The sequence below is a fragment of the Nomia melanderi genome, chromosome 14, assembly GCF_051020985.1.
Source record: "Nomia melanderi isolate GNS246 chromosome 14, iyNomMela1, whole genome shotgun sequence".
Classification (NCBI taxonomy): domain Eukaryota; kingdom Metazoa; phylum Arthropoda; class Insecta; order Hymenoptera; family Halictidae; genus Nomia; species Nomia melanderi.
In genome coordinates this window covers 2227376-2239224 of record NC_135012.1, presented here as the reverse complement: position 1 = coordinate 2239224, position 11849 = coordinate 2227376, and the positions used below count along the sequence as shown (strand labels likewise).

General features: G+C 41.4%; 1 protein-coding gene across 4 annotated transcripts; it reads right to left on the bottom strand.

The window, feature by feature from the left end:
- Positions 1-965: 965 nt before the first annotated feature.
- On the bottom strand, positions 966-10927 carry LOC116426970 (apyrase). 4 transcript variants are annotated; one of them, XM_031976735.2, is made up of 12 exons: positions 10777-10927; positions 9023-9303; positions 6980-7205; positions 5781-5897; positions 5641-5721; positions 4612-4813; positions 3687-3792; positions 3496-3590; positions 2967-3121; positions 2611-2796; positions 1871-1965; positions 966-1374 (listed from the first exon to the last, which is right to left on the bottom strand). In XM_031976735.2, exons 2-12 carry the CDS (start codon positions 9151-9153, stop codon positions 1134-1136), a joined length of 1635 nt encoding a protein of 544 aa, XP_031832595.1. In that variant the 5' UTR covers positions 9154-9303; positions 10777-10927; the 3' UTR covers positions 966-1133. The 4 variants fall into 4 exon arrangements, with proteins under 4 accessions (XP_031832595.1, XP_031832598.1, XP_031832597.1 ...); XM_031976738.2 differs by lacking the exon at positions 10777-10927 and adding an exon at positions 10263-10666; XM_031976737.2 differs by lacking the exon at positions 10777-10927 and adding an exon at positions 9900-10018.
- Positions 10928-11849: the final 922 nt, after the last annotated feature.

Below are 11849 nucleotides of genomic sequence, written 5' to 3'. Positions count from 1 at the left end.
TCCTCCGCGGCACTACAAAGCGGTTCACGCGTCCCGGGCGCAGGGCCACGATGCAGACGAACAGCTGCTATTTCACCTGTTCGATATATTATTTAAATGCTTCACCTGCCGCGATGTCAAGATACCGCGAGATAAGCCGGGGCCCGTTGCGTTTCCTGCTTTCACGACGATATCACGCGAGATTTGCGGGTCGCAGTCCCATTCCCGCGAAGCTTTTTTGCGTTTCGGTCGTGCTCGGGAACTCGCGAAATTGATCGCGTAATGGCTCGCCGGGCTGCCTTTTTTGGCCGGGAACAACGACGGCTTAACCGATCCCGGGAACGGGCCGAGCTGGCCAGCTTCATTCACTGCGGGAACTCCGGCTGAATTTTTTTAATAAGCAACTTTGTCCTCGGAGCAAAATGTTGTTTGCCTGGGAGATCGTGATTCATTTTCGAGATCGATTAACGCAAGAACTACCCTACCGGCGAGTTATTGCTGTCGATTCTTTTGTTGTGTCTTGAAAACGAATATTTGACATGATCTGGAAAGTAGTTGTACTTGGATATTGTAACGAATGGCTGAAAAAATCGGAAGTAGTCTGTTGTTACAGGTTTTATAGGGATTGTGTATTAATTGCGTTATGTGCTTGGTAGTTCTAGGGTTAATTAATTTTGGGGATTTGACTTTTTAAGGATGAGGAGTTTGAGATGATTGAGAGATTAACCCTTTGCATTCTGTAGGTGCCCATCAGTTGCTTGATTTTATAGAGAAAAGTTGTGAAGCTTGATATTTAATATTAGTATTATTATTATTATTATTATTATTATTACTTTAAAGTTACCTTTGAAGGATGTCTATGTTTCATCTGAAAATATGGAGTGCAAAAGGTAAAGTTTCTTTGAGAAGTTTTAGTTTCTCTATGAAGTCTATGGAACATTTAAGAGTCAGTTGATTAACGATAACGTGAATATTAATAATCAATTGTACAGTATTTACTAAATTCTGCTCTTTTATTATGGCGATCTTTTAGATACATGTATTATGTAAGATTATTAAGTAAAAATGCAATTAGAGTGTGCAGATATTTAGAAGTTATATTAATCTACGGAATAATCACTTCAGTCTTCTTTAATTTCCAAAGACTCGATTGGTTACGGTTTGTTGGCGTTCAGAAAAATTGCTCTACGATCCAGTCCAATTGTAATCGGACTAATCTTCTTAATGTACCTAGTTAACGGTTCGGAATCGACTTCCCCGACTTTATGGTTCCTGGCGCACGTGATGAAAGGAGTGAACCCGTCGCCAGCACCAACTAAAAATGATGGAACCACGATCCTGTACCACTCGTCATCTACCAATTTCTCGAACGATGGTACTTCGCAAGCTCTACATCTAAAGAATTGAAGAATTAACACAATCGTATCTCAAAACCTCGCAGAATCAAGATAATTAACGCTATAACTATCAAACGCCTCAAAATGACCCATTCGCAATGATTAACAGGTAACAGATGTTTCTCTGAGAAATATTGTAACAAAGAATTATAAATCAAAGTCTCAACAGCTGCAATCTTAGAATTTCTATATAGAAATTTCGAAAAGTCACTTGGGCTGCTCGGTAGTTTTAACCCTTTGCACTCGAGTGGTGACTATCACTCACCACCTGATTTTATACAATGAAACTATAAAATTTGATATTTAATATTGTACCTTGTATAACTCATCAATTTGAAAAATATTGAAATAAAATAGCTTTGTTCCTCAATGTACGTATGATTTCTTTCCGAATTAATTTCACAAAATATCGCCTTTATCTCATCAGAAACTGTTAAAATATTTCTAGTGAAAAACTTCCGAGTGCAAAGGGTTAATATTAAATTTAGATCTACCTTATTAAAACTTCCAATACATTCCTCGTATCACCGGACATGTCGTAAGTTACTTTTAAACCAGACCACACCAATATTCCATTCAGTTTTAATATCTGCAATTACAAATCATTAGTTTTTAATCGAGTCTCATATAACAGCTATCATAGTTGTCGTTAAAAATAATTCCATATCGAGAGGTAATAAATAAAGGAAAGACGCCTGAAGGCTGCAACACTTCGCTCACTTCTGTAGCGAACACTGTTTCCTCTACGTAACCAAGAAAACGTAAATGCTTGATACAACATTGCGAATAACTTTCTGCAAAATCTTATGATTCGAGTGTCACTTAATCCATTCAATATAATGAAGATTCAATTTTTAATAATGTAATTAAATCGCTGCTTCGAATATTATTACATTACCATTGAATTATTAGAATTTCACCATCGAATATTACATTTCCATTGAATTCTTAGAATTTCACCATTGAATATTACATTTCCATTGAATTACCAGAATTTCACCATCGAATATTACATTTCCATTGAATTATCAGAATTTCACCATCGAATATTACATTTCCATTGAATTATTAGAATTTCACCATCGAATATTACATTTTCATTGAATTATCAGAATTTCACTATCAAATATCATTACATTTCCATTGAATTATCAGAATTTCACCATCGAATATTACATTTCCCTTGAATTATTAGAATTTCACCATCGAATATTATTACAATCGCGTTACGCACCTTCATGATGCAAGTCCCGTTCAGCTCGAGGGTGTCCCACGTGTTCTCAAAGGGCTGAGCCATCATCAAGTCGCTGAAAGTGATGTCAGCGCCCATGCTCTCGATAGGAGCGCGTATCCCGCCGGGATTCATGCACGCGACGGCCGCGTACGTCCAGAAAGTCTTGTTCTCCGCCTTCTCCACGTACTGAAATCGCAAATCAAAAAGAGCACAAAATACAGGCCGCTTGTAACGCGAAGAATTTTAATTAGATTCATTCAATGCGAGCGGTAAGAGAAGCAACAATTCTCAGCTTGGTTCTTAATCTAACAAATTGAATGTTCCTCTTTTTTTCAGAAACGGTTGCCTGCACGCACAGAGTCCACCATCGCATCCGTGATTAAATTGCCAAGGTTGCACTCGGTCCTGCGACAATTATTGTTCAGATAAACCTTCGATCGGCCGACCTTGGACCGTGCTTTCTCGTCCACGGCCACTTTCCAGGGCTTCAGAGCCATCAGCATCGCGGGATCTATTAAAAATTTATGCTTTCAGTGCTGCAATATTAAGATCTCCGACGAAGAGACTCGATTCTACGGTGAACCGCTCGTTTCGTGAAACTTAGTACGTTTAATTCACGAATCATCACCGAACTCGCGAAGAACCGCAGGGAAGAGTGACATATAAACTTCCTCAGAATTTCCTATTTCACTTTATATCAGCTACTCTCAATCTATTCAAATGATTTACGAGAGAAATGTAATCTTCTTTCACCGGTCCCGCGGATCTTTAACAAAGCGTACATTTCCGAGGAGACTCGCGATCTAACGTTCGCCATTCACCGCTCGTAAAGCCCGCGTTCTTGCCTGGCGCCGCTTTATACTCTGATTTAAATTCGAATCTCACCTTCCTCGATAGTGTAATCAAGAAGAATCGGATTCCCGTCCCAATCAACCACCTCGCCCAGCTCGTCGAACCACACCGTCAAGTTTCCCAAATACCTGGCGCAAACAACGGAACACTTCGTAAATCCGCGAGAAGAAAAACACTGGTCTCGAACTTCCGAGCTTAAATTTTACGCGAAACGAATTACGAACTTGGTGTACGCGGCCGCCTGCACGATCAGGACCGTTCTGTTCGTGTTCTTCTGGGTCACCGCCACGGGATACTCATCTTCGGGGTTGTCGATGAAAGGCGGCGGACCTGGAAACGCGATAATTCCTTTCAATCGCTTTAATGAATTCCTCGTATCGTTGTACTTCTGTAATTGTACTTCGTTTTATTCAGACACATTAAGGAAGATTGTGCTACGTTATTATTGTGGTACGTGTTACTCGTCGGAAATTAGTGGAAGTAGATTAAAGAAGCAATTTCTGTTTGAGAATAACGGGAACACGAATGCAACCCGGCTGCGAAAAGGAGCACTGATGGTACTATCGTTCGACGAGTACTACAATCTGCCGAAGGCTCATTAAAAAGTCAGCGTAAGACTTGAAGAGCACTCCTCGTTAAACTTTCCTAGAGTTCTGGGCGCGGTTAACTTGTGACTTTAACTCGTTTAGCCAGAATGGAAGTCTGAATGGATGGAAAACCACGTTCTGTGAGTCGATATTGAAGAGAAGATAGTGAAGAGCTGTGGAGGGAATGAATTTTTGTCAAAATTCTATTCATTCGAACGATTCAGAGAATCCTTTTACATTCAAAGATCTGCTACAGTCTCGTTATTAAAACATCGTATTCAAAGAAATTCAGGTTTATCAAAATTAATTAAAACTATGACTCAATAGAGATTCTGTCTTTATCACAAATATTAATTAATCGCAGAATCAGATCTCACAGATTGAAATATATTAATTCCTGATCCTCCTTATCTTCGTAATTCGATTAATCGCAGAACCCAATCGCAGAGATCCGAGCTTGTTAATTCCTCGAACTATTACCCATAAATATTCAACTTAAAAAGACTGGTGTAAAATGATTCTTCGAGCATTCCCATCACGTATACTGTTCCCCATTACTTGCCTGTATAAAGGAACGTGTGCGAGTGTCCGCCGACGATCACGTCGATTAATGGACACTTGGCGGCCATTATCCTGTCCACGTCCAGACCGCAGTGACTTAAAACAATGATAATGTCCACCCCCTGGGACTTCAATCGACTCGCCTCGGCGTTCACCGTTTCCACCTCGTCCAGGAACTTCAATCTCCCGGTAACGGCAATTGTCTGGCAATTTGTGAGTTTCAAATTAGGGACCATTACGAAACGTCGGAGTCATACTTCCGGTTAAACGGCGGCCTTCAATCCCCGCGATCGACGAAGAGCCGCGCGATTATCCGCGGCGACGTTTCAGCTTCTTAGAATCAATTCGATCGCGTCGATCATTGCGAAACGAAAGGTCCGCGCTCTTCATCTCTTTGTTCTTCGTTTTTCTTTTCTGTTCCCTGTTAGGCGGGAAGCTGAAGGATCGCAGCCTTGACACCGCCATTTTCGGTCGAGCGAACGAAACGTTGTTCGAAGAAGACGGCCGAGCGACGTTGATCGAGACGTCGGGACAGATGTACGAATTAACGAGAATCTTGATTGAAGAGACTCGAGTGGTTTCAGTATCGATTCGATTATTCCGACGGACGCACAGAACGATACGCCGGCTCCTACCGTGCCGGCGCGACGTGAATCGATCGCCATTGTTACGGCACGCGTAAAAATGGCGGGTCAAAGAGGAACGGGCCCGCTTATCTCGCGCGTATTAACGGGCGAAACGGCGGAAGATATATTCGATCGAGAATCGAGTTAACTTAATACAGACTTTTTCGTTGTTTTCTCGTTCCGCGCGTTGCAATTCTGCGGGATTTGTTGCGCGCCGGAAAGCGGCGTTCATTAATTTTTATCACGGCGCGGCAGACGATTAAAGGGAACGTAACATCTTGCGACGCAGGCCCATTTATATTCCATCAACCTCGGTTATAAAATATTCAGCGTGAAAAAGAGAAACGTAAAAATAATTTTCGAGTCGATTAAGACGAAGATTCGCGGCGATTTACGATACGTACGTTCGTTGTCGATAAAATGACGCCGATGACCCCGATCTTCCTACCGTTCCTCTCAATGATCGTGCTGTTCTTGTAGAGGCCCTGCAGCAGAAAACAATTTTGAGAGAGCGCTCGCTCGAGATCTTAATCGGTCCACGAACCTCCATCGACGGTTCCTCGCTGGCGTCTATATTAGTGACCACCACTGGTGCCTTGACGTTCTGCAGGAATGGCACTACGCCCTGGACACCGTTATCGAACTCGTGGTTCCCTATCGTCTGGAACAAAAAGTTTGCAGCTTCATGATAGAATCAATGCATAGAATCGTCGATGAACAGAGCCCGATCGCGTCGATCTTAATACTTCACTTACTAAACATTTATTAACACTAGAACATTTAACATTTTCTCACACTTTTTAACACTTCTTTATAAAATCTAGAAACGTGAACTGATTAAGATTTCAACTGGTTTATATTTCAGTTCGGCTATTACTAAATCAGCTTCTTTAATCATTTCTTAAAGAAGTGTCTGTACCAGTAATTCTAAAAGAAGAAATTGTTAAATATTTCGACCTCTGGTAGTTCTCGTGTTAACAGATCTCTCAGTGTTCGTATTATATCAAACTGAACTAAATAACATTCTCAGAAGACATTATTATTTCATATTACACAAGACGACTTTGTTAGTTTGAAGTTTCCACTAAAGTTCACTAAAATATTCTTGATTACTGATCTCCAGAGGACCATTGAATTATCGTCGATAGATAAACCGTCGATCGATCAATAGAAGTTATATCGAAAATCCAGATCAAGTACATTCATCGAATGAAATTCGAACGAAGATGCAATATTCGAACACGCATTTCTGCTACCGAGCATCCGCGGTCTCTTCGGAGCCGTAAATGGCAGTTATTTCCTACTCATTCCGTTTCCATCGATTACTTCCGTCCGACTTATCCTGTTTCCGCGAAAAGGCCCGCCGTTTGTTCGATTAACCGTACGACGGTCCATGTCGAAACGTTTTTATCGTTCGTCGAAATTCACCGGCTGATCCGTTCGATTTTATTACCTCCGACGCGGGTACCGTCTTGTTAAGTAACGGAACGGCACCGTGTTCGCATAATCGATCGTTAAACCCGTTTGACCCAATTAGCCCTCTGCGCACGAGGGTCTTTTGGAATATTAAAAAGCTTTCTTATAGAACAATGTATCGTACACCGAACTGCTAAGTATCCACCGGAAAACAACGAAATTCACCGATCTTTCGTAGCTCGTCTAATTTTCATTTCTAGATTCTCGGTTTCTTTACTCTATTCCGCGTGTCTACTCTTTGTTTCTTTGTTCTTCGGTCCGTTTTACCATCACGTCGTGCGGCAACATGTTCATGAACACCGCCGTCACGTTCCAACGATGAACGTTGTACCATAACGTTCCTTGGAAATGGTCACCGGCGTTCAGGAAAATCGGATTTGGCCTTTCCTTGATTAATTGATTCACCGCAGTCGAAACACGTGCGATCCCGCCGATGCATTCTTTCTCTTCCTCCTCGTGGCACGCGCCTGAGTGCGGGCCCGTCTGCTCGAATCTAAAACGATTGAAGAATTTAAAGGAAATGCTGAAGGTTTCATTGAAACACTAGAGAAATGGACATTATTACTGAAGAATTTTATCCTTGATATTTCAGCGAATGACTACATTAAATTAGAAGAGTCTGTCACGCAAAAATCTCCATCGGTTTTTCGTAGAGTTATTCTTTTGTAGTAAAGAAAAGCAGAAATAATTATTAATTATTTAATGTTACAATCCTTGCATCACATAGTCACACTAAAATTACCAGACAGGTCAAAATTACCATTCCTGAAGTCTTCTTTTTGCTTCTTAAGATAACAGATTCTCTGAGAAATGGTTAACGAAATAGATTTACCAATACGCAATCTGAATTGCAAATCAACTGAAGTCTCGATAGCTTAAATCTTAGAGTTTCCATAGAGAAACTTCAGGAAGTGACTTTAGTCGAACGGTAGTTTTACTGTTAATCATTTTCATTCGACATCGGTTATCTTGCACGTTACGATTCTTTTCAAGTAATTCAGAAGCGTCATCGACTGACATGGCGCTTAACGCGTTAAAGTAGCTTCTTATGAGTCATCAATTAAGAACAGTGAGACTTTATAATTTCATTTCCCTCCGACGATAATTAACGAATATTCTACTACGACTTCGTTATAAAACGTTGAATTATTCGCTCGGAGATTGTACATTCCCTTTCTAAATGTTATCCGATGATCATCAATTACTCAATTCCATCACAGAATAACAACCGCGAAGCGAAATTTCGTTTTCTATGCCACGCACCGGCGCAGATATTGGGTAACGATCCTCGTGTATAGAAAAAGTAACGATTAACCCAAATCATTTCCTCCTTGACCCTGTCGTTTCACTCGGCGCGTCACTCGCTTTCAAACTTTCCGATTCCCCGGACCTCGGGTCGACGGTCGTTTCGCTCCTTCAAATCCAGACACTGAATTCACAGCAATCGCTTCATCAACGTTACCGTTATCGATGCATCGCTGATGATCCCCGGCGATCAACGCATTTATCCGCGTCACGACGCGAACGGCCGGATCGATCGGGTAATATCGAATTACTCGCCAAATTTGAATCGATCGGAGGAACATTAACCGCGCACAGAATGTAAAGATTGATGTAACCAATAAAAGTATAATTCATCGCGGTTTAAACGGAAATTTATATACGGAATGATCTATGTAAAAATACCAGTTGAATGTCCAATTTGTCGTAAACCTGATTTATAATACATTATACGCATTAATAATGTACTTATCGTGCAACCATCTCGTAAACTGTAATAAGCGTTTTAATTATATTCTTATTTAAATTTACGTTTTTAATTACATATATATTTAAAATTTATGTTCTTCATCATAATTATCTGTAAAAACAAAAGAAACATCTGCCATTCCCAATTCCCCAGGTTAATTAATTATTTACTTCCCCGTTGATGCTTTAATCCTTTAATTTCGTATTCCAAAGAAATAAAAAATTTCCTCGATGATTTCCTCGATAATTCCCTAGAACTAATGGAACAAGCGTAGAACAAACGTCCATAAATCAGTTAAATTTTATTTGAAATCTCCATCAAGAGTCCCACGCGATATTACAGAGCAAGATGTTAATAAACGTTCACAGTCGTTCAGGAGGATTTCCATAATCGTCGAATAGAATTTAACAACAGACGCAGCAGACAGGAGAAATCGTTTCGATCGCGAGCGAGCCGCGCACGAGGATAATTAGCGGAACTATTTTCAATGACCCGGTTTCGTGATCGCGACGTCATTCATGTTTCCATTGAAAACGGTTGAATGAACACACGTGGCTTACCTGGCATGGAAATCGTTTAAGTGTATCACTGACAGCTCGAACAAATCCGATCGCCCCGGATAATAAAGTCCCCTTCCGGTGAACGCGCTGGATAAGCGGAAGAGAAACAGCAACAGCCAAATCGCGCGCATCGTCGATCAGATTTTAACGCGACCCTTGCTTCGTTATCCACGCGAATCAAACATAAATCAGCGACTCTTCTCCCAACGAACCGTGATTCCGATGGAAATCAACGCCGATTCATCTTGATCGGTCCGATCGAGGGAAGATCAGTCGATTGCCTGTCGCAGAACGAAGGATAAAGAACCTTGTTATTTAATTATGAACCGACACCCGTGCATCGTTATCTTAATAACCGAGAAATCGGTATCGCAACGATGCACCCGTGTACCGTGCCGTTAAAGGAGGATCGAAGGATTCGCCGAAGAAAGATTTCACGCGATCGTACAATAATTAAGTGGAAATTAATTATTCCCGTGTATGTTTCTTCCTTCAATCTCGAATCTGCACTCGCCCCGTACACCGTTGCGACTCTGTAATCACGTGGAAAATAAAATGGCCGTTCGAAGCGAAATGTATCGGCTGTCGCGTAAAAGTTGTTTGTCCGCGTTCCTCAATTAACGCTGAAAACGCTTGCTCCGCGCACGCAGAACTGATAACCTCGTTAAACGAGAATATTATATGAAAAGATTTCATTGTGCCGCCACTAATCCTAGGCTTATTAGTGCGCTGATAAGTCCGCGCAAAGGAGAAGGCTTAGCAACAAGAGATTTCGTCGCTGTTGAATATTTCCTCGTCAAATAAGAAGGAAAAATGAATAAAAGAATTCTTCGACAAGTTTATTTAGAACGTTTTGCGACATCGAAGTTATTCCTACCGTTAGCTGCCCGTAATAAAATTTCAACGAGGGTTTCCGCGGAATATCGTTCCCGTCGTTTTAACGTTATCGAGTTATATGCTAGCTGACATACGCCAGCTTTATCGGGACCGATTGTGACAAGAAATTCTGACGTATGAATATCCTTGAGAATAAAGCAATTGCCTTTTTGTTATTTTCCAGTAATTACGGAATCGTTATCGATTCGACCTGGCCCGATAACAATGAAACACCCACTTGTGCCCAAGCGACAGGTTTCACGTTTGAAAATACGATTTTATTTCAAAACAACGTATGCATTGTGCAAATGTTTCAGCCATTCCCGAGCGATTTTTCCAATCAAACTGTCGAGGATTTACACACCGATCGAACAAGGAAAACATTCGGTACAGCAATTTTCCTGGTGCTCGTAACGCAATAATAAGAATCGAAGCTATCCGAGCGTTTCCTCGAGAACTAACTCAATAAACACGTTTCGGTAAAGGTGGCGAGCAGATTTCGGTGAACCCGACATTTTTGAGGACTAGTTAACACGTGTCAACGGTAATTTGTAATTGTAATGATTCCATTATCGCGCACTTCTGCCCCGTCACTGAACAATCACGTGGCACTTAACACGAAGCAGGACCCCCCTTTCGCGATTACGTCGCGGTTCACACTTCAACCGCGGAAAGAAGCAGCGGGAAAACGTCGGCGAGACAATAGAATGGGAGTTCCGGGAGGCGGCGCGAAGTAATGGGCACCATCCGCGTCACGGGGGCGAAATCTTGACGGGACGCGGTCGAAATTACGCGTGTAATCGGCCGGCACGACGGGCAGGGATCCGTAATTTATCAGTTAGCGGGTCAATTAATCAGAAATCGAGCGTGAAACGCACCTGTCGGCCGCGAACGCTCGGCGGGGACTGGCTGCTGAAAAGAAGATCTATCTTGGCGCGCCTTCCACGGCGAAGAGACTCAATTATCGGGCGAAAAGAGCGTTATACAACGGCGTCGATAAAGATCGTCGCATGGAAAACATTGTCATAACGTTTCCGTCAGACTGTGACGAGTCCAAACAAAATTATCGAATTCGTCATGTGTTGCAGCGAATTAAGTCTTAAGAGTAAGAATAACAATTCGAACTTCCATGTTGAATCGCGGAGATCAAGACTCGTGATCGTCATCCATTGTTTAAGTAGGTTATTATTTGGGTGATTGTTCATATCTCTGATAACACCTGTGGAGAACTCGTCAGTGATACAATTAAATACAATTTAGTTAGCTTGTCTAGAGGAGCAACGGTCAAGGAGATTTTCTGTTATCTGATAACGAGAGGCGTTTGTTAGGCAGATTGTAGGAGAATCGAAATGGAATGTCTAGTAATTAACCCTCTGTAGGCCCATGTAACTTTGAAGTCACATGTCAGTACATTATAATCTTGTTGATTTATTTCATTTTGCGCTCAAAGTGGCGAGTAAAATTAAGTAATCATTTAACTTCAACTTTTATACGCTCAGGCATGAAAGTTTAACGTCATTGTAACTTGAAGGTTACAAAATATACTCGTTTGATGAAATTATTGAAACTATTGAATATATTGTTAACTCGTATTCATATGTGAATATTTATTAATTTTCTACTGCATAGATTTTGTTATAATCACGAACAAAAATTCGGCCCATAGAGGGTTAATACACATATCTAGAACTTGAAGATTTTTTGTTGTTTCTTATTGACGAGTGTGTAGATGGTTCAGCGTGATAGCGGAAATGATGTTGCTTGTGGATGCAATGCGATACCCTAGATCTTCGAGGCAACGTGCGACGTCCACGTCGGGAAGAATTCTTCCGAAGATCTTTTATCTTCGCCGATAGTGATCTACAAGGATGAGGATGCTCCCGGAGCAATAAGAAGCGAGGTACAGGGATAAGCAGCTCCAGGGGCGATTGGTCAAGAACGGATTCAGCTA

Coding starts and splice junctions, on each gene's coding strand:
- LOC116426970 (XM_031976735.2), bottom strand. CDS start 9,153: ATGCGCGCGATTTGGCTGTTGCTGTTTCTCTTCCGCTTATCCAGCGCG. Junction 7,206..9,022: donor TTAAACGATTTCCATGCCAG/GTAAGCCACGTG, acceptor CAATCGTTTTAG/ATTCGAGCAGACGGGCCCGC. Junction 1,966..2,610: donor ACGGGACTTGCATCATGAAG/GTGCGTAACGCG, acceptor TTGTAATTGCAG/ATATTAAAACTGAATGGAAT.